Source organism: Odocoileus virginianus, chromosome 12 (genome assembly GCF_023699985.2).
Source record: "Odocoileus virginianus isolate 20LAN1187 ecotype Illinois chromosome 12, Ovbor_1.2, whole genome shotgun sequence".
Classification (NCBI taxonomy): domain Eukaryota; kingdom Metazoa; phylum Chordata; class Mammalia; order Artiodactyla; family Cervidae; genus Odocoileus; species Odocoileus virginianus.
This window is the reverse complement of record NC_069685.1, coordinates 44,939,162-44,958,134: the sequence shown is the minus strand read 5'-3', so window position 1 is coordinate 44,958,134 and position 18,973 is coordinate 44,939,162. Positions and strand designations below refer to the sequence as shown.

The window sequence follows — 18,973 nt, the reverse complement described above, 5'->3', positions numbered from 1 at the left end:
GTCTTTTTCTCTTTTTTAAAGTCACAGAGCCATTTTTAAAGCCAACATGCCCACAGTGCCCTCCCTTGAAAATGCTATCACTTTTATCCAGGTTAGATAATAAAGTTTCATTTTCCCCCACCCAGAGCTAGGAACTAGAGAAATAGTCTGAACAAACACTATGATCAAAAACCAACCAACCAACCAAACAAATACACACACAAATTTTGCATTATGTATATTTTAAGACCCTTATGTTAGAAGCATCTGGAGAAAACTCCTAAGAGATGCCAAGGTTTACCTCCTCACCCCCTCATAATTATTTCTATATTATTCAATAATAACACAGTTGTCTTCATACCCTTTTATATTACCTACCTGGGAAAATCATAAAAGACTTCATCAAAATGAACTAATTAACTATGATACTGTTTATAGCTTTTCTCATTTTACAAATGGGTAAATGAAAGCCATGAAAGGATAAAGTAATGGTCCCCCAAAGATATGTCAGAATATCTTACCTCATGGAACAGGTGTATTCCAGCAAAACTGAATAAAAGTGAGTTTCAGCCTAGCAAAGCCTACCATGGCAGCACTGGCTTTCACTAAAAAATCAGAAATGCATTCTCAAGGGAATAAAATCTCACAACAGAGCAAATTCAGTGATTTTAGTTAATTTAACAAATATCTATTGATGCCTATTGTCTGGTGCTGGACAAGCAAAGGTGAGAGCATTGAATGAGCTCAGGACCCAGGTGCTGGGTGGGGCTGACCACTCCCTGATCACAAAACATAATGAGGTCAGTAGAGAAGAGACAGAGAGCATTAGGGGTGGGGAGACACAGAACAATTCCAGGTGAGTCACTGGGGACCTTCACACATGCAGCCGTCTGTGAAAAGGAGCCTCTGAAGTGGATTAAATGGTGGCCCTGGAAAAGAATATTTTTGGTCACCTGAGATCACCATTTTATTCAGGGTGGCAATACACCCAGCTAACAGACTGCATTTCCTAGCTGTCTGGGATGGATGATGTGGTCATGCACACAGTAAGATAAAGTCATAAAGGCTGTGTGAAATTCCAGGAGGAGCCCTTAAAATGAAATGCAGCATTATATCCTTCCTTCCTGCTAACCTAGAATGTGAATATGATGGCTGGAGCTCCAGCAATCATATTACACCTAGAGACTACCTTAAGAATAAAGGCCCAAACACTATGATGCTGGAGAAGAAAGAAAGAGGTCTCTGTGCTTGGTGACTATGGAGCCAAGATATAAACTTCAACTTCTTCTAACAAAAGGAATACAGATTGAGCTCACAAAGAAATTGAAATGCACCTACAACCACTGTGATAAAGTGGGGAGCTCAGGTCCCATCTGTTAAACAAGGAGGCCACTTGACTGAGGGCTTAAATGCCCTGCTGCTTCCTTAATCACACCAAAAGAGAAAAAGTGAAAGTATTAGTGGCTTAGCTGTGTCCCACTCTTTGCAACTCCATGACTGTAGCCCACCAGGTTCTTCTGTCCATAGAATTCTCCAGGTAAGAATAATGGAGTGAGTATCCAGCCATTCCCTTCTCCAAGAGATCTTCCACATCCAGTGGTGGAACTTGGGTATCCCGCACTGCAGGCAGATTCTTTCCATCTGAGCCAATCAAACCAAAACCTAAGCTGTAAATGCCTCAAGGTTACAGAACTGAAACCTAAGGATAACCAATCACAGAGAGCCAACTAAGCTTTCAGTAACAAGAGAAGACTCTACACGTGGACATCACCAGATGGTCAATACCGAGATCAGATTGATTATATTCTTTGCAGCCAAAGATGGAGAAGCTCTATACAGTCAGCAAAAACAAGACTGGGAGACTTAAATTGAAGAAAGTAGGGAAAACCACTAGACCATTCAGATATGACCTAAATCAAATCCCTTATGATTTTACAGTGGAAGAGACAAATAGACTCAAGGGATTAGAGTCTAGGCACTGATAGAGTGCCTGAAGAACTATGGACGGAGGTTTGTGACATTGAACAGGAGGCAATGATCAAGACCACCCCCAAGAAAAAGAAATGCAAAAAGGCAAAATGGTTGTCTGAAGAGGTCTTAAAAATAGCTGAGAAAAGAAAAGACACAAAAGGCAAACAGGAAAAGGAAAGATATACCCATTTGATTGTAGAGTTCCAAAGAATAACAAAGAGATAAGAAAGGCTTCCTCAGTGATCAGTGCAAATAGAGGAAAACAACAGAATGGGAAAGACTAGAGATCGCTTCAAGAAAATTAGAGATATCAAGGGAAATTTTCATGCAAAGATGGGCACAATAAAGAACAGAAATGGTATGGACCTAACAGAAGCAGTTGTATTAAGAAGAGGTGGCAAGAATACACAGAAGAGCTATACAAAAAAGATCTTTATGACCCAGATAACCATGATGGTGTGATCACTCACCTAGAGCCAGACATCCTGGAATTTGAAGTCAAGTAGGCCTTAGGGAGCATCACCACAAACAAAGCTAGTGGAGGTGATGGAAGTCCAGTTGAGCTATTTCAAATCCTAAAAGCTGAAGCTGTGAAAGTGCTATCCTCAATATGCCAGCAAATTTGGAAAACTCAGCAGTGGCCACAGGACTGGAAAAGGTCAGTTTTCATTCCAATCCTAAAGAAAGGCAATGCCAAAGAATGCTTAAGCTACTGCACAATTGCACTCATCTCACACGCTAGCAAAGTGATGCTCAAAATTCTCCAAGCCAGGCTTCAACACTTTGTGAACCATGAACTTCCAGATGTTCAAGCTGGATTTAGAAAAGGCAGACGAACCAGAGATCAAGTTGCCAACACCTGCTGGATCATCGAAAAAGTGAGAGAATTCCAGAAAAACATCTGCTTCTGCTTTATTGACTATGCCAAAGCCTTGATTGTGTGGATCACATTAAACTGTGGAAAATTCTTCAAGAGATAGGAATACCAGACCACCTGACCTGCCTCCTGAGAAAGCTGTATGCAGGTCAGGAAGCAACAGTTAGAACTGGACATGGAACTACAGACTGGTTCCAAATTGGAAAAGCAGAACATCAAGGCTGTATATTGCTGCCCTGCTCATTTAACTTATATGCAGAGTACATCATGAGAAACGCTGGGCTGGATGAAGCACAAGCTGGAATCAAGATTGCTGGGAGAAATATCGATAACCTCAGATATGCAGATGACACCACCCTTATGGCAGAAAGTGAAGAGGAACTAAAGAGCCTCTTGATGAAAGGGAAAGAGGAGAATGAAAAAGTTGGCTTCAAACTCAACATTCAGAAAACTAAGATCATGGCATCTGGTTCCATCACTTCATGGCAAATAGATAGGGAAACAATGGAAACAGTGAGAGACTTTATTTTGGGGGCTCCAAAATCACTGCAGATGGTGAGTGCAGCCATGAAATTAAAAGACGCTTGCTCCTTGGAAAAAAAGTTATGACCAACCTAGACAGCATATTAAAAAGCAGAGACATTACTTTGTCAACAAAGGTCCGTCAAGTCAAGGCTATGGTTTTTCCAGTAGTCATGTATGGATGTGAGAGTTGGACTGTAAAAAAGCTGAGCACCGAAGAATTGATGCTTTTGAACTGTGGTGTTGGAGAGGACTCTCGAGAGTCCCTTGGACTGCAAGGAGATCAAATCAGTCAATCATAAGGGCAGTCAGTCCTGAATATTCATTGGAAGGACTGATGCTGAAGCTGAAACTCCCGTACTTTGGCCACCTGATGGGAAGAATTGACTCATTGGAAAAGTCCTTGATGCTGGGAAAGATTGAAAGCAAGAGGAGAAGGGGACAACAGAGGATGAGATGGTTGGATGGCATCACTGACTCAATGGGCATGAGTTTGAGTAAACTCCAGGAGTTGGTGATGGACAGGGAGACCTGGCCTCCTGCAGTCCATGGGGTCACAAAGAGTCAGACACCACTGAGCAACTGAACTGAACTGAACTGAATTTCCTTACTTTGCTTCTGCCTTTTATGTATAATAGCCTCTCCCCTGCTCCTGTCTGTGGAGCACTCCTGGCCACTTCTGGTTCAGTGCTGCCCAATTGGAATAAATTTTTGCTTAAACTTAAAATTATGCTTCAGTTTAGCTCAATACCTCCAAAGGGGGCAACGGCTTCTTAGCTCAGGCAACTGTGGGAATGACGGCTTCAGTCAGTTCAGTCCCTCAGTCGTGTCCAACTCTTTGCGACCCCATGAACCGCAGCATGCCAGGCCTCCCTTGTCCATCACCAACTCCCGGAGTCTGCCCAAACCCATGTCCATTGAGTCAGTGATGCCATCCAACCATCTCAACCTCTGTCCTCCCCATCTCCTCCTGCCCTCAATCTTTCCCAGCCTCAGGGTCTTTTCAAATGACTCTTAATATTACAAGATCTCTCATTTTCAAAAGATGTCAGAAATCAGGTCAACCTGATACGCTTGGGAGTCCACTTATGGCCTCCTCTGGTTCCTGTGGGAGGGAATTGGTCATCGCCCCTTGTGCCAGGTGGTGGAAAGGGACTCACGACCCTTGGTCCCCAGGGGAGCAATGGGCAGTCACCCTGGTTCCTCTGAAAGAGAGAGAGAGAGAGTGTGTGTGTGTGTACCTGTGTGTGTGTGGTGGGGAACCTGTGGCTAACCCTGGTCCCTGTGGGAGGAGATTGTGGCCACCCACCCCTACTCGGCTCGGTGGGAAGGGACCTGTTATCATCTCAGGTTACAGTCCACGTGGACGCGGACTTATGGTCACTCTGGGACCACCAGAGGAGCCTCTTCTGGTTCCCATGGAAGGGACCCGCGGATGCCCTGATGCTGGTCCCATGGGAGGGATCTCTTGGACCACCCCCACCCCCACCCCCACCTTCCCGGGCACGCGCCCCGCCCGCCCCGGACCCCCGGCGTCGGAACCGGCGAGCGCGGGCGCGGCCTGGGGAACGGCGGGCGGACTGACCCAGCCCGGCCGCCCGCCGCCCCGGTCCGCGTCCCCGCCCCCGCCCCGGGGCCGGCCTCGGCGGGCGGTGGATGGCCGGGCGGCGGCGGCGGCATGCGGCTCCTATTCCTGGCGGTGCTCCGGCAGCACACGGGAAACGCAGTCACGGCCCAGCGCGTCCGGTAGGTGCGGCGGCGCCCGGGGCCTTGGCGAGGGCACCGGGAGGGGCCCGGGAGGGGGTCGGCCTGGCTTCCCCGAACCGCGCGCCCAAACGGATCCGCCGGCGGGCGCGGGGCCCGGGGAGCGCGGGGCTGCGAGGCGCGCGCTGGCTCGGCTCCGGCGCGGGGGCCCGGGCCCCTGCCTGGCGCTCGGATTCTAATGCGTCCTCCGGGGCCCCTCGGCGGGTGATCCCAGTGATACCCGGCACCGGGATGGCCCCGAGAGGCAGCGCGGCGGGGGCTTCTCGGCACTCTCCGCGCACATCTCGCCGGGGCCGCCTTCAGGGATGCCCCGTATTGCTTTTGAGTGTCTTAGCTTTGGGGAGACAGCAACGAAACCCCAAGTCGGGGCTTCCGGACGCCACATTTCAGTGGGGACGCTAAAGAAAGAATAAAAACACATGGGCCCATGTATACCGTGATACCTATAGACCCGTATAGACACAGGCCAGGGGTCGCGTGTGCTGTTTCAGGCAGGATGCTCAGGGAGGCCTCCCTGTTAGAGTGACATCTGCGCAGAATCCTGGGTGCCAGGAGCGTTCCTTGAAGCTGGGGTGGGCTGGCGAGGTGTGGGGGCAGGGCTGGTGGCTAACCAGGATTTCCAGGCAGAAGACGCAGCCAAAGTGCAAACCAGTGGTCCTGCATCCTGCCATCCTAAGTACCTTCCCTTGGACTTCCTGGTGGTCCAGTGGTTAAGAATCCATCCTGCAATGCTGAGGATGGAGGTTCGATCCCTGGCGGGGGGAACTAAGATTCCTCAAGTGCTGTCACATGGCCAACATACCTGCTTCACCCACCCACCCACTAAGAAATAAACTAGTCTTCCCTCTTCCTTACCTACCCCCCTCCCTCCTGGTTATCTTCTTAACATTTATCTTCTAATGCAGTTGCAGTTTTCTTGTTTTCTAGATTTACCCCTCTACATTTTCTCTTTTCCCTGCTGGAAGGTAAAAGTCCTCAGGGCAAGGAGGGAACTGATTAGTGCCTGAAGTTCAGTTCAGTTCAGTCGCTTAGTCATGTCTGACTCTTTGCGACCCCATGGACTGCAACACACAAGGCTTCCCTGTCCATCACCAACTCCTGGAGCTTGCTCAAACTCATGTCTGTCCAGTCGGTGATACCATCCAACCATCTCATCCTCTGTCGTCCCCTTCTCCTCCTTCCTTCAATCTTTCCCAGCATCAAGGTCTTTTCCAAGGAGTTGGCTCTTCACATCAGGTGGCCAAAGTATTGGAGCTTCACCTTCAGCATCAGTCCTTCCAATGAATATTCAGGACTGATATCCTTTAGAATGAACTGGTTTGATCTCCGTGCTGAAGTTTCATAGCAGCCTTTTTTTTTTTTTTTTTTTTTAGGGCAGAGTGACTTGCTTCATGTAATTTCTCAATTGACTTCCCCTCTGTGAACCTGCTTCCTCATCATGGGAATGAGTGATGGGGCCACGCCTACCCCTTCCTGTCCCTACTTTCTCCTTCAAATATATTAGTTCTCCTGAAGTGCATCGGTAAGAATGGCCCACTAGATATATCAGTGTTCTGAAGTTTACGGTTTTTCCCATGAGAATTTTCACCATGCAGGTTTAAGATAGTGACAGTGCCATCACTCATTTGGAAGGCAGCTATGCTTGCCACTATTTTTTTTTTCCCCATGCTGTGCCACATGTGGGATCTTACTTCCCTGACTAGGGATTGAACCTGTGCCCCCTAAAGTGAAAGTTTGGAGTCTTAACCCCTGGACCACCACAGAAATCCCAGTCATCACTCATTTGGACACAGGTAGCCAGGAAGCACGGGCTTCCCCGGTAGCTCAGACAGTAAAGCATCTGCTTACAATGCAGGAGGCCTGGGTTCAATCCCTGGGTTGGGAAGATCCCCTGGAGACCCCAGTATTCTTTCCTGGAGAATCCCCATGGACAGAGGATCCTGGTAGGCTACAGCCCATGGGGTCACAGAGAGTGAGACACGACTGAACAACTTCACTTCAGCCAGGAGGCACACAGTGGTCTTCACCCTCATGGAGCACATTCTGTGAGGGAAAGAGAGATTTGGGGATATTAACCAGGAATAAGGGAGGTGACTGAGGCTGTGGGTTCAGAGAAGGGCTGTCTCAGGAGGTGACATTCAAATAAAGACCTCAGTGGCAGATGGAGGCAGTCTCTTAGGGATCTGGAAGGGTGGATGTTCCCAAGATATGGTAATAGCTCAACACAGGTCCTGAGACCAGAATAGTCTCTTGAGAAGCAGAAAGAGAGCCGTGCTCCCTGGACTGTGGTGAGGAAAGGAGGTCAGAGAGAATGGCCAGCCCAGCAGAGCCTGCGACTAGAGAAAGCATCCATTATTTAACACTCCACTCCTTAACGCTAGCCACGCGTGTGTGCAGGCTAAGTCACTTCAGTCACAGCCAACTCTTTGCAGCCCCGTGGAGTGTGCCCAGCAGGCTCCTCTGTCCATGGGATTCTCCAGGCAAGGATACTGAAGTGTGTAGCCATGCCCTCCTCCAGGGGATCTTCCCGACCCAGGGATCAACCCCTGTCTCTTATGTCTCCTGCATCGGCAGGCAGGTTCTTTACCACTAGCAGCACCTGGGAAGATCCTCAAGGTGCACACATCAAGCCAAATTGCCCAAAGGCCCTCACCCACCAAAGGGCTTCCAGGGGCACCAGACAGGCACTGGCACAGACGTTTAGCAAGGGTGCAGGGCCCTTTAATTACTGTGCTCTTTTTTTTTCCTGGTTGTAGAGGTCGCAAAATATTGTTCTCTGCTTTGGTCTGTCTCTCTCATCAGAGCCAGGCTTTGACCTCTCCTTCACTCACTCACGAAGATTGCTGGGGATGGGAGTAGAAAAGGGAAAAAGCAGAAGTTGCGGGAAGATATCTTTTGTCTTTTGAAAGTCTGGGTTCCTTGAGGAAATGATGCTGGGTATCCTGAAGGGCAGGGGAAGGAGGTTTCTTTGGCAACAGACTTCCCTGGGAGCCAATTACCAGAAAGCAGTGAGAGCCAGAGGTTCAGACTTTCTCTGAGGGAGACTCCTATGATCCTCCAGTGACCCTGGGCCATGGGGGAGGGAGCCCCCCCCAAATGAATAAGATTGGGGTTCCGAACCATCAGTCTACCTGGGCAGGCTGAGTTGGATAAGACTGGGCTTACAAAAAGGAAAAAATGGGCCCATTCTTGCACACTCAAGCTTGTAGTTGTGAATGAACACCCAATATATAAGTAGTGATGCTGATTTGCGATGGGTACATCCACATGGGCCGGGACAACATACAGGGCACTCTGGGAAACTATCCTGGGCTAGACTTAGGCTGGTTCAGGTCTCCTGCCTTCACTTGCCAGCTTCCCTGCTTAAGATCTCTAAGATCTATGTCATGATACATAATCATAGCTCAAACCTGCCCCATAGGCTTGTTATTAGGATCAAATGTGAGTTAATCCATTTTCAGTGTTTTGAAACAGGGCTTGGTACTTAGTACGCACTCAGTAAACGTGGGCTAGCCATGAGAATATGTACCTTAGTTGGCAAAGCAGGGACGGGTCAGTGTGAAAGGGATGGTGTCTCGGGTTGAGGAGCAAGCAGGTGGGATGTTGTAAAAGTGGATCCCTTCTGGACCAAATTGTGCAAACCAAGCAGTATAGAATATTCTAGGTCAGTGATTTTTTTTTTTTTTTGGCTGCATCTTGAGTGATGCAGGATCTTAGTTCCCTGACCAGGGATTGAACTGGTGATCCCTGCAGTGGTTAAGCTCAGGGTCTTAACCACTGGACTGCCAGGGAAGTCCCATAGGTTAGTGCTTCTTGATGGGAGCAGAGGCCAAGAAAATGTGTGAAGGAGGAAGGAGTGATTTTGCCCCCAGGGAACATGGAGCAGTACCTATAGGCATCTTTGGTCCTCACAGCTCCTGGCATCCTGTGGGTAGAGGCCAAGGATGCAGCTAAACACCCTCCAATGCACAGGACAGCCCATGATGGAGACTGAATGAGCTCAAAATGTCAGAGGTGCTGAGGCTGACAAACCCTGCTCTTGGTGGAGTCAGCAGATGTGGCTGGAGGGGTAGACCCAAGTCACAGAAGACCTTCAGTTATTCATTTATTTTTGGCGGTGCTGGGTCTTCATTCGTTCGAGGGCTTCTACTCTTTGGTTGCAGTCTACCGGCTTCTCATTGCCGAATTTTCTGATGTTGTGGAGCAGGGACTCTAGGGCACATGGGCTTCAGTAGTTACGGCTCACGGGCTCTAGAGCATAGGTTAGTAGTTGTTCAAGGGTTAGTTACCCCATGGCATGTGGAATCTTCCCAGACCAGGGATCGAACCCGTGTCCCCAGCATTGGCAGGCGGATTCTTATACACTGGACCACCAGGGAAGTCCTGTTTGCAGAATTTTAAATACCCTAATCAAGGCCTACTCTCTGGGATTGTCTCCTAAGCCCTGTGAATGTTAGAAACCTGCATCAGAGGTTTGTTCACCAGCATGCAAAGAAGAGAACTGTTGTAAAGAGGAGAACTGTTTAGGGTGCGTGGTTTGCTGCACAGTTATGGGGACGTTTGTGTGGAGGAGAATCAGGCAGCCCTGCCCACCCAGCAGCCCTGCTGTCTGCATCTCCCTTTGGTCAGTGTCCCCACTGTGTCACCTGGCTCAGCCAGAAGCCAGGTCCAACGAGGGGATCCATGGTTCCCTCCTCTCACTTCTAATCCCCTGAGGCTGTCAACAATTTCCAGAAGAACCCAAAAATCCTGAGGATCCTCTGAGCCAGGCAAATAGGTTCAGGTCAGTTTCTCACAGTAAAGGTGGAAATTTAAATTGCACAAGTGAAAAAAAAAAGTCATACCGTTCTCTGGGACAAAGTAACGGGAGATGAGGTCAAAGGACACCTCCTGTTAGGCTAAAATCAATAGCAGGGCTGGGTAGTAGGCCAGAGATCCTCCACCTCTAAACTCAAAGGTATTTACTCTCTGGCCATTTCCAGGGAAGGTTTGCTGACCCCTGCTCTAAATCAGACCATCAGAGACTTGATAGATCACTGCGTCCCATACCTAGAGTTTGGTCTGCAGTGTGGCTGAAGGTTTAAGGATGTCAACTACAAACTGGCACTTGCCAAGAGCACTGCCAGTGGCTGAACAAGGGCATTTGCCGTCTGCCCCTGCGGAGATTGAACCCTGCGCTGCCGCAGCTTTGACCTTCAATACCCCTGAGGGCGTTTAGGGTGGAGAGGCACTCTGCTCCAGGGAATCTAGTGGGACTGGTCTTTAGATAGTTGGATATTTTCAGGAGCAGATTCTATGATCCCAATCCTTTTTGTTTGTTTTGTTTAGTTGCCCAGTTGTATCTGACTGTTTGCATCCCCATGGACTGTGGCACACCAGGCCTCTCTGTCCCTCACCATCTCCCTAAGTTTGCCCAAGTTCATGTCCATTGCATTGATAATACCACCAGCCATCTCATCCTTTGACACCCTCTTCTCCTGCCCTCAGTCTTTCCCCGCATCAGGGACTTTACCAATGAGTCTGCTGTTCGCATCAGATGACCAAAATACCGGAGTTTCAGCTTCAGCATCAGTCCTTCCAACCCTGAGTATTCAGGGTTGATTTCCTTTAGGATGGACTGGTTTGATCTCCTTGCCGTCCAAGGGACTTTCAGGAGTCTTCTCCAGCACCACAGTTTGAAGGCATCAAATCTTCGGCACTCTGCCTTTTTTATGGTCCAGCTCTCAACAACCATAAGTGGCCACTGGGAAGACCATAGCCTTGACTGTACAGACCTTTGTCGGCAGAGTATAGTCTCTGCTTTTCAACACACTGTCTAGGTTTGTCATAGCTTTCCTGCCAGGAAGCAAACATCTTCTGATTTCATGGTTGCAGTCACCATCCACAGTGATTTTAGAGCCCAAGAAGAGGAACTCTGTCACTACTTCCACCTTCTCCTCTTCTGTTTGCCATGAAGTAATGGGGCCAGATGCCATGATCTTAGTTCTTTAATATTTAGTTTTAAGCTAGCTCTTTCACTCTCCTCCTTCAACCTCATCAAGAGGCTCTTTAGTTCCTCTTCTCTTTCTGCCTTTGGAGTGGTATCATCTGCATATCTGAGGTTGTTTATGTTTCTCCCACTTATCTTGATTTCAGCTTGTAACTCATCCAGCCTGACATTTCTCATGATGTGCTCTGCATATAGGTTAAACAAACAGGGTGACAGCAGACAGCCCTGTCATACTCCTTTCTCAAGCTTGCACCAATCAGTAATTCCACGCTGGATTCTAACTGTTGCTTCTTGACCTGCATACAGGTTTCTCAGCAGACAGGTAAGATGGTCTGGTATTCCCATCTCTTTAAGAGCTTTCCACAGTTTATTATGAACCACACAGTCAAAGGCTTTGGCACAGTCAATGAAACAGAGGTTGATGTTTTTCTGGAATTCCTTTGCTTTCTCTATGATCCAGCAAATGTTGGCAATTTGATCTCTGGTTCCTCTTCCTTTTCTAAACCCAGCTTGATCCTTGCATCTCCTCACATCCAGAAAAGCACGAAATCCCTTTGTGGTGACATCAGACCCTCATGACTAACAAAAAACCTTTTGTAAATTGAGTGCTTCATGGTATTGAACTCCCCCTTCACCAAAACCTTATATATTGACTTTCCCCCACTGCCGCTTTGGAGCAGTCTCTCAGAGCTACCTGAGGTGCTACCTCCCAGGCCGCAGTCCTCATTTTGCCTCAAATAAAACTTAACTCGCAACTCTCAAGCTGTGCATCTTTTTTTAGTCGAAAAGGAAATGCAAGAAAAGAGATGGGAAAGAAGGAGCTTCCCTGGTGGTCCAGGGGTCAGGGCTCAGCACTTTCACTTTGAGTGCCCTGGTTCAATTCCTGGTCAGGGAATTAAGATCCCACAAGCTACCTATTTTGGCCAAAAAAAAAAAAAAAAAAAAGAACAAGAGATGGAAAACAAGAAAAGGTGGTGAAGGATTGAGGCTTCCTAGGTCCACAGTTCTGGGACTTCCCTGGGTGTTCAGTGGTTTAGACTCTACACTTCTAATGCAGAGGGCATAGGTTCAATTTAATTTTTATTTTTTTTGGTGGGGCCGAAACATTAAAAACAAAAAGCCAGAATTACACAGCAGAGTAGGGAGTTCTTTTAGAAGTGCTTGGGCCAGGGCTCTGACACCAGGGTGAATGCAGCGTCCCTGCGTTGAGAGAGCCAGACTTCGTACAGGGGTGTGTGGTTGTGTGTTCTCTTTTTCCTCCGTCTGAAACACAGCGTGAAGTGATTTTATTTGATGGGAAGTAGTTCAGATAACAGAAGCAAACAGAAGACTTTGTGGAAATGCACTGGAGGGGGAAGAAAAAGGAGGAAAGCAAATATCATCACATCTAGTACAGCCCTGACCCTACTGCCCAGGGAACCCTCTGCTGGTATAGGTCTGCACTCTACTGTAACCATCAGGTGTTGCTGGGGGTTTGGCTCTGCAGAAGAGCTCAAAGATACTGTTCTGTGAACCCCTTGACATGGAATCAGGACCCTGTCCCAAGGCTGCAGTATTGTTTCTTGACTGCTCTTCCCTTGTCTCCGCAACCCCTCCCGTCCCTGATGAGCAATTCTTGAACCTGCTCTTTGGAACTCAGGGAAGGTCACCGAGTATGATGCCTATTTCTTGTAAGGCTTCCTTACCCAGAAGCCCCCCAGGGTCCTGCCCAATTTCAGAAACTGCAGGTATACATTAAGTCAGTGGGAAGAGGCTCTTTCATCTTCTCCCCTGATAAAATCATTGTTGCTCATTGTTTTCATTCAGCAAATATTTATTATTGAGTATCTCCAGGGGCACAGTGCTGGGAAGGCTCTGGAACAGAGGAGGACAGGTGAGCCCTGCAGAAGCCAGCAGCTGCTCAGCCAGAGAATTTTTAGCACCTCAGCTTAGTGCTATGCCCTGTCATTTGAAAGAAGGTTCTAGCACGGATGTGCAATCACACAGATTCTTTAATTGCAGTATGATCAGTGCTAGGAAGAACTGCCAGGTGGTAAGAGTGTGTTCCACCTGCCAATGCAGGAGATGCAAGAGATGTGGGTTTGATCCCTGGGTTGGAAAGATCCCCTGCAGTAGGAAATGGCAACCTGCTCCATTATTCTTGCCTGGAAAATTCCGTGGGCAGAGGAGCCTGGCAGGCTACAGTCCATGGGGTTACAAAGAGTTGGACATGATTGAGTGCCCGTGTGCGCACACACACACACACGAGTGTGTTCAAAGGACAGACCTATTTCTAGAGGGTCTGGGAGGCTCCCCAGAGAAATAGCTTTTCCTTTCTCATGCAGTTTTTTTAAATTGAGATATAATTCACATACCATAAAATTCACCCTTTTAAAGCATCCAGTTCAGTGGTTTTTAGTATATTCGTAAAGTCACACAACCATCACCACTGTCTCATTTCAGAACATTCTTAGCCATCTCAGAAGGCACCCCAGACTCATTAGCTGTCATCCCCAACCACCCCCCAGTGTTCCTCCCCAAGGTTCAGGCAGCCAATAATCTTTTCCCCATGAATTTGCCTCTTCTGGACATCTCATATAAATGAAATCATACTCTCTGTGGTCCTTTCTGAAGACTCTGCAGAATGCATCAGTACTTAATTCTTTTATAGCAGAATAATATATTCCATTTCTGGACATATAACATTTTGCTTGTCCATCCATCAGCTGGAGGACATTTGAGTTGTTTGCACTTACTGGCTACTGTCAATAGGGCTGCTGTCAATGTTTGCATACGAGAAAAAACTTTTTATTTATTTACTTTTTATTATTTATTTATGTTGGCCACACTGCACAGCACATGGAATCTTAGTTCCCCAACCAGGGATGGAACCCACGCCCCATGCATTGGAAGTATGGAACCTTAACCACTGGGTCACCAGAAAAATCCCAAGAGAAATAACTTTTTAAGCAGGAGCTTAAAACCTGTGGGTCAGCTGGGTGAAGAGGGAGAAAGGTTGGGAACAGCATTTCTGGCCAAGGGACCCGCCTGTGGGGATGCCCCGAGACAGGAAGCAGCTTGTGGAGTTGAGAAGTGGAGGCACCTGAAGAGTTAGCAAGAGAGAGCGGCTGGCCTGGCAGTCGCTGCCTGGTGAAGGTTCTGGATTGAAATCTAGCAGGATTCGGAGTGAGGGACTGAGGTGGCTGACATGGGAACGAAGGGAGAGAACAGGCTTGAAAACGGTTGAGAAGGACCTGGGATGATGTAGCAGAGGAGAGAGATGATGTAAGAGATGTGAAAAATTGAATATTTCCTGCCGTATCAGTAGACAGGGACGACACAGTCATTGGCGATTGCAGCCGCCACTGATGGTGAGCTGGTGAGTGCTGAGGAAACTCAGGAAGGAAAGAATACCTGCCATCTATTAATAGCAGACATCAGACTGCAGCCTGAGGAATCTCAGGATGTGAAAACCCAAGATATTGGCCCCGGATAGCTGAGGTGCATACCAAAGGAATGATTTCAGCAAGACTCTTGCATCTTCCCCAAACGTAGAAAAGTCCTCAATTCCTTACCTTGAGATATCTGGTTTTCTTTTTGTTGTTGTTGCTATAATATTCCTTTTTAAAAACTTTTTATTTTGTATCGGGGTATAGCTGATTAACAAGCAATGTTGTGATGGTTTCAGGTGAATAGTGAAGGGACTCAGCCGGACATATCCTTGTATCCATTCTCCCCTAAACTCCCTTCTCATTCAGGCTGCCACATAACATTGAGCAGGTTCCCTGTGCTCTTCAATAGGTCCTTGTTGACTATTCATTTAAAATATGTGTGTATAAGTCAATCTCAAACTTTGGAACTATCCTTTCCCTTCATCCATCCTCTTGGCAACCTATAGGTTTGTTCTCTATGTCTGTGAACAGGATTTTTGCTTTATCACTAAATTATCCTTTCATATTTTCTATTTTGGGGAGTTTGTTTTTCTTTTAAAAATTTTTATTTATTACTTTTTTGTTTTGAACAATTGATGGTTGCTTCTATTCTGTTTCTATGTTCCCTCCCTTCCCTAATTAGTAACTGCTTGAGTCTGCTCTTTGGAACTCAGGGAGGGTCTAGGAAACATAAGCCTTTTTCTACAAACAAGAAATAGGGGACAGGAAGAGGCTTTGTGACTCTCTGAGGTCAGAGTACTGTTGCTGTGGAAGGGATGAAGGGCCTTGGGGAAAGATCACCTCTGTGATTAGAGACCCTGATGGTTTACGAGAAGCTAGACAGGATTTTAGATCAAGAACAAGAAAGGCTCTAATCCGATGGTCTATAATAGTAGCAGAGATTTGCAGCCTCCTGTCACTGAAAACCCAACCCTAATTGCGTGGACAAGGAAAGGGATTTAGCTGCTTATCCTATAAAAAGTCTGAGGGTAGGGCAGACTTCAGGCATGATATTACTGTTAAGACGGTATGGATGGAAGTCAGTTGCTCTCTATATCGTGGATCCACTTCCCATTCTTGTCAGGTTTTGTTTGCTGGCACCTCCCAACTCAAGCCCAGCAAGAAATACAAGTCTGAGTGCTTGAAGGTGCAGTCCCAAGTCCCAAAGTGCCTACCCCAGGCTGGTTATATGCATAGGTGGCATGCTCTGATTGGATCCTGGAGTTGAGTGCTTCACACTGAAATGAGCGATGGGGATGTGCAAGGCTGCAGGAAGAGGGGAAGTGGAAATGGGTGTTATCGAGGTGTCGACAAAAAAGATGTGCAACATGAGAGTTGTGAGTTAAGTTTTATTTGGGGTAAAATGAGGGCTGCAGATAGCTCTGAGACTGCTCCAAAGAGGCAGTGGGAAGAAGGAAGGTCGATAAGGGGAGTTAAATGCAATTGAGTGCTTACTTTACACAAGGTTTTCTGCTAGTCATGAGGAGCTGATGTCAGCAGGAAGGGATTTAGTGCTTTCCTAGATATGAAAGGATACAAAGTTTGGGATCATGAAATCAGTTCCTGGAAATATCTAACTATCTAAAGACCTGTCCCACCAGATTTCCTGGAGCACAGAGTGTCTCACTCCACCCTGGATTCCCTCAGCAGATGTTGAAGGTCCACAGCTGCAGCAGCCCAGGTTCGGTTTCCACAGAAGCAGATGGCAAACGCCCTTGTTCTTGTTTAGTCACTGGCAAGTGCTCTCGGCCAGTGCCAATTTATAGTTGACAGAGGTGACACATTTCAGAGTGAAAGCTTTACTGATACTTACCAGTAAAGGAAAGAGGAAAAGCAGACCTCTGAACTTTTGAAGTTTTAGTTCAGTTCAGTTGAGTCACTCAGTTGTGTCTGACTCTTTGTGACCCCATGGACTGCAGCAAGCTAGGCTTCTCTGCCCATAACCACTCCCCAGAGCTTGCTCAAACTCATGTCCATCGAGTCAGTGATGCCATCCAACCATCTCATCCTCATCCTCTGTCATCCCCTTCTCTTCCTGCCTTCAATCTTTTCCAGCATCAGGGTCTTTTCCAACGAGTCAGTTCTTCACATCAGGTAGCCAAAGTATTTAAGTTTCAGCTTCCAATGAATATTCAGGACTGATTCCGTTTAGGATTGACTGGTTTGATCTCCTTGTAGTCCAAGAGACTCTCAAGAGTCTTCTCCAACACCACAGTTCAAAAGCATCAATTTTTGAAGGTTTAAGGGAAAAATAAATGTTGTAGGTATCTCTTGACTTCCTAGTTTTGCATTCTAATCCCCTATGATGCAAAGGACATCTTTTTTTGGTGTTAGTTCTAGAAGGTCTTGTAGGTTTTCCTAGAACCGATCAACTTCAGCTTTTTCAGCATTCGTGGTTGGGGCATTGACTTGGATTACTGTGTTGTTGAATGGTTTGCTTAGAAATGGACGAGATCATTCTGTCATTTTTGAGATTGCACCCAAGTACTGCATTTTAGACTCTTGTTGACTGAGGGCTACTCCATTTCTTCTAAGGGATTCTGCCCACAATAGTAGATACAATGGTCATCTGAATTAAATTTGCCCATTTCTATCCATTTTAGTTCACTGATCCTTAAAATGTCGATGTTCACTCTTGCCATCTCCTGTTTGATCATGTCCAGTTTACCGTGATTCATGGACCTAACATTCCAGGTTCCTATGCAGTATTGCTCTTTATAGCATCAGACTTTACTTTCATCACCAGACACATCCACAACTGAGTGTTGTTTCCACTTTGGCCCAACCACTTCACTCTTTTTGGAGCTATTCATGGTTGCCCTCTGCTCTTCCCCATTAGCATATTGGACACCTTCAGAACTGGGGAACTCATCTTCTGGTGTCATATCTTTTTGCCTTTTCATACTGTCCATGGGGTTCTCTTGGTAAGAATGCTGGAGTGATTTGCCATTTCCTCATCCGGTGGACCACGTTTTGTCAGAACTCTTCACTGTGACCCGTCCACCTTGGTGGCCCTGCATGGCATGGCTCACAGCTTCATTGTTATGCAACCCTCTTCTCCACGACAAGGCAATGATCCATGAAGGGGGTCTAGAGCTGAAGAGGATGTAATCCCATGTGTTTAGACATAAAGGGAGCCACATGTGTCATTTAAAACATTCTAGGAGTCACTTTAAGCATAGCAGAAACAGATCAAATTAATTTTAATAATATAGTCTTATGAACTCAGTATATCCAAATATCATTTCAACATGTTGTCAATACAAAAATTGTGATTGAGCTGTATTTATTTATTTGGTTGCATTGGGTCTTAGTTGTGGCATGCAAGATCTTTAGCTGTGGCAGGAGAACTCTTAGTTGTAGCATGTGGGGTCTAGTTCTCTGACCAGGGATCGAACCCACGCCCCCTGCATTGGGAGTGCAGAGTCTTAGCCACTGGACCACCAGGGAAGTTCCTGTATGTATATTTTGCACTCAGCACATCTTTTTTTTTAATTAATGTGGGAGCTTTAGTTGCGGCATGTGGGATCTACTTCTTGGACCAGGGATAGAACTCAGGCCCCTTGTATTGGGAGAATGGAGTCTTAGCCACTGGACCATCAGGGAAGTTCCTGTAAGTATATTTTACACTCAGCACATCTTTTTTCAATTTGCCACATTTCCAGTGCTCAGTTGGCTTTGTTATTAGACAATGTAGGACTTACCCTGAAGATGGGACCTGTCTCTTCCATTTGGTGTAGGACCCCTCATTTCTTGTTGTCTCCCCTTCTCCCCAAGTTCATTTACTTCCTTAGTCTGAGCTCCGCAGTCCTTTGGGTTCAGGAGACCTGATCTAGATGCTTTACCTGTTTTGTGACTGTATGTTTGCATTCTTTTAAAAAGAGTGACTTCCTAACAGTAATCTCTCGAGTACAAGACTCCACTAGAATCACATTAAAAAGTAGACTCACTTTACAGTTTGCAGAACTCACCCAAGGAGATAATATGCAAGGTAACACCATATCCCACAAGTGTGCTGTTATTATCTCACTGCATTTATGGAGAGGCAAGGGGGTGGGCAGTGTTCTCTCCAGTTGACTTTCCTGAGCTAGGGCTCACGGGTTCATATGGGCATTGCCTTGACAGGTCTTCATCTTGCTGAGCCTCATAATGGTTTCAAGACCAACATGGTTTCTCTTAACTTATCAGAACTTCCTTTCTTAAAAAAGCTTTTATTTACTTAATTATTTTTGGCTGCACGGGGTCTTTGTTGCTGCACATGGGCTTTCTCTAGTTGCGGTGAGCAGGGGCTATTCTTCATGGTGGTGCACGGGCTTCTCATTGTGGTGGCCTCTCTTGTTGCAGAGCTAGGGGTCTAGGGTGCAGGCTCAGTAGTCGTGGCTCGTGGGCTCAGTAGTTGTGGCACACAGGCTTAGTTGCCCCAAGACATATGGGATCTTCCCGGACCAGGGATTGAACCCA

At 46.9% G+C, this 18,973-nt stretch overlaps 1 protein-coding gene across 2 annotated transcripts in view; it reads left to right on the top strand.

Moving 5' to 3' along the window:
* Positions 1-4,863: 4,863 nt before the first annotated feature.
* GLT1D1 (glycosyltransferase 1 domain containing 1) overlaps positions 4,864-18,973 on the top strand; it is a 111,841-nt gene continuing 97,731 nt past the window's right edge. The window contains exon 1 of one of the 2 annotated variants that reach the window (XM_070475073.1): positions 4,864-5,095. In XM_070475073.1, the coding sequence (XP_070331174.1) occupies positions 5,028-5,095 (68 nt within the window). In that variant the 5' untranslated portion in view covers positions 4,864-5,027. The remainder of the gene's footprint in view (positions 5,096-18,973) is intronic. The other variant, XM_070475072.1, reaches the window with a different exon arrangement.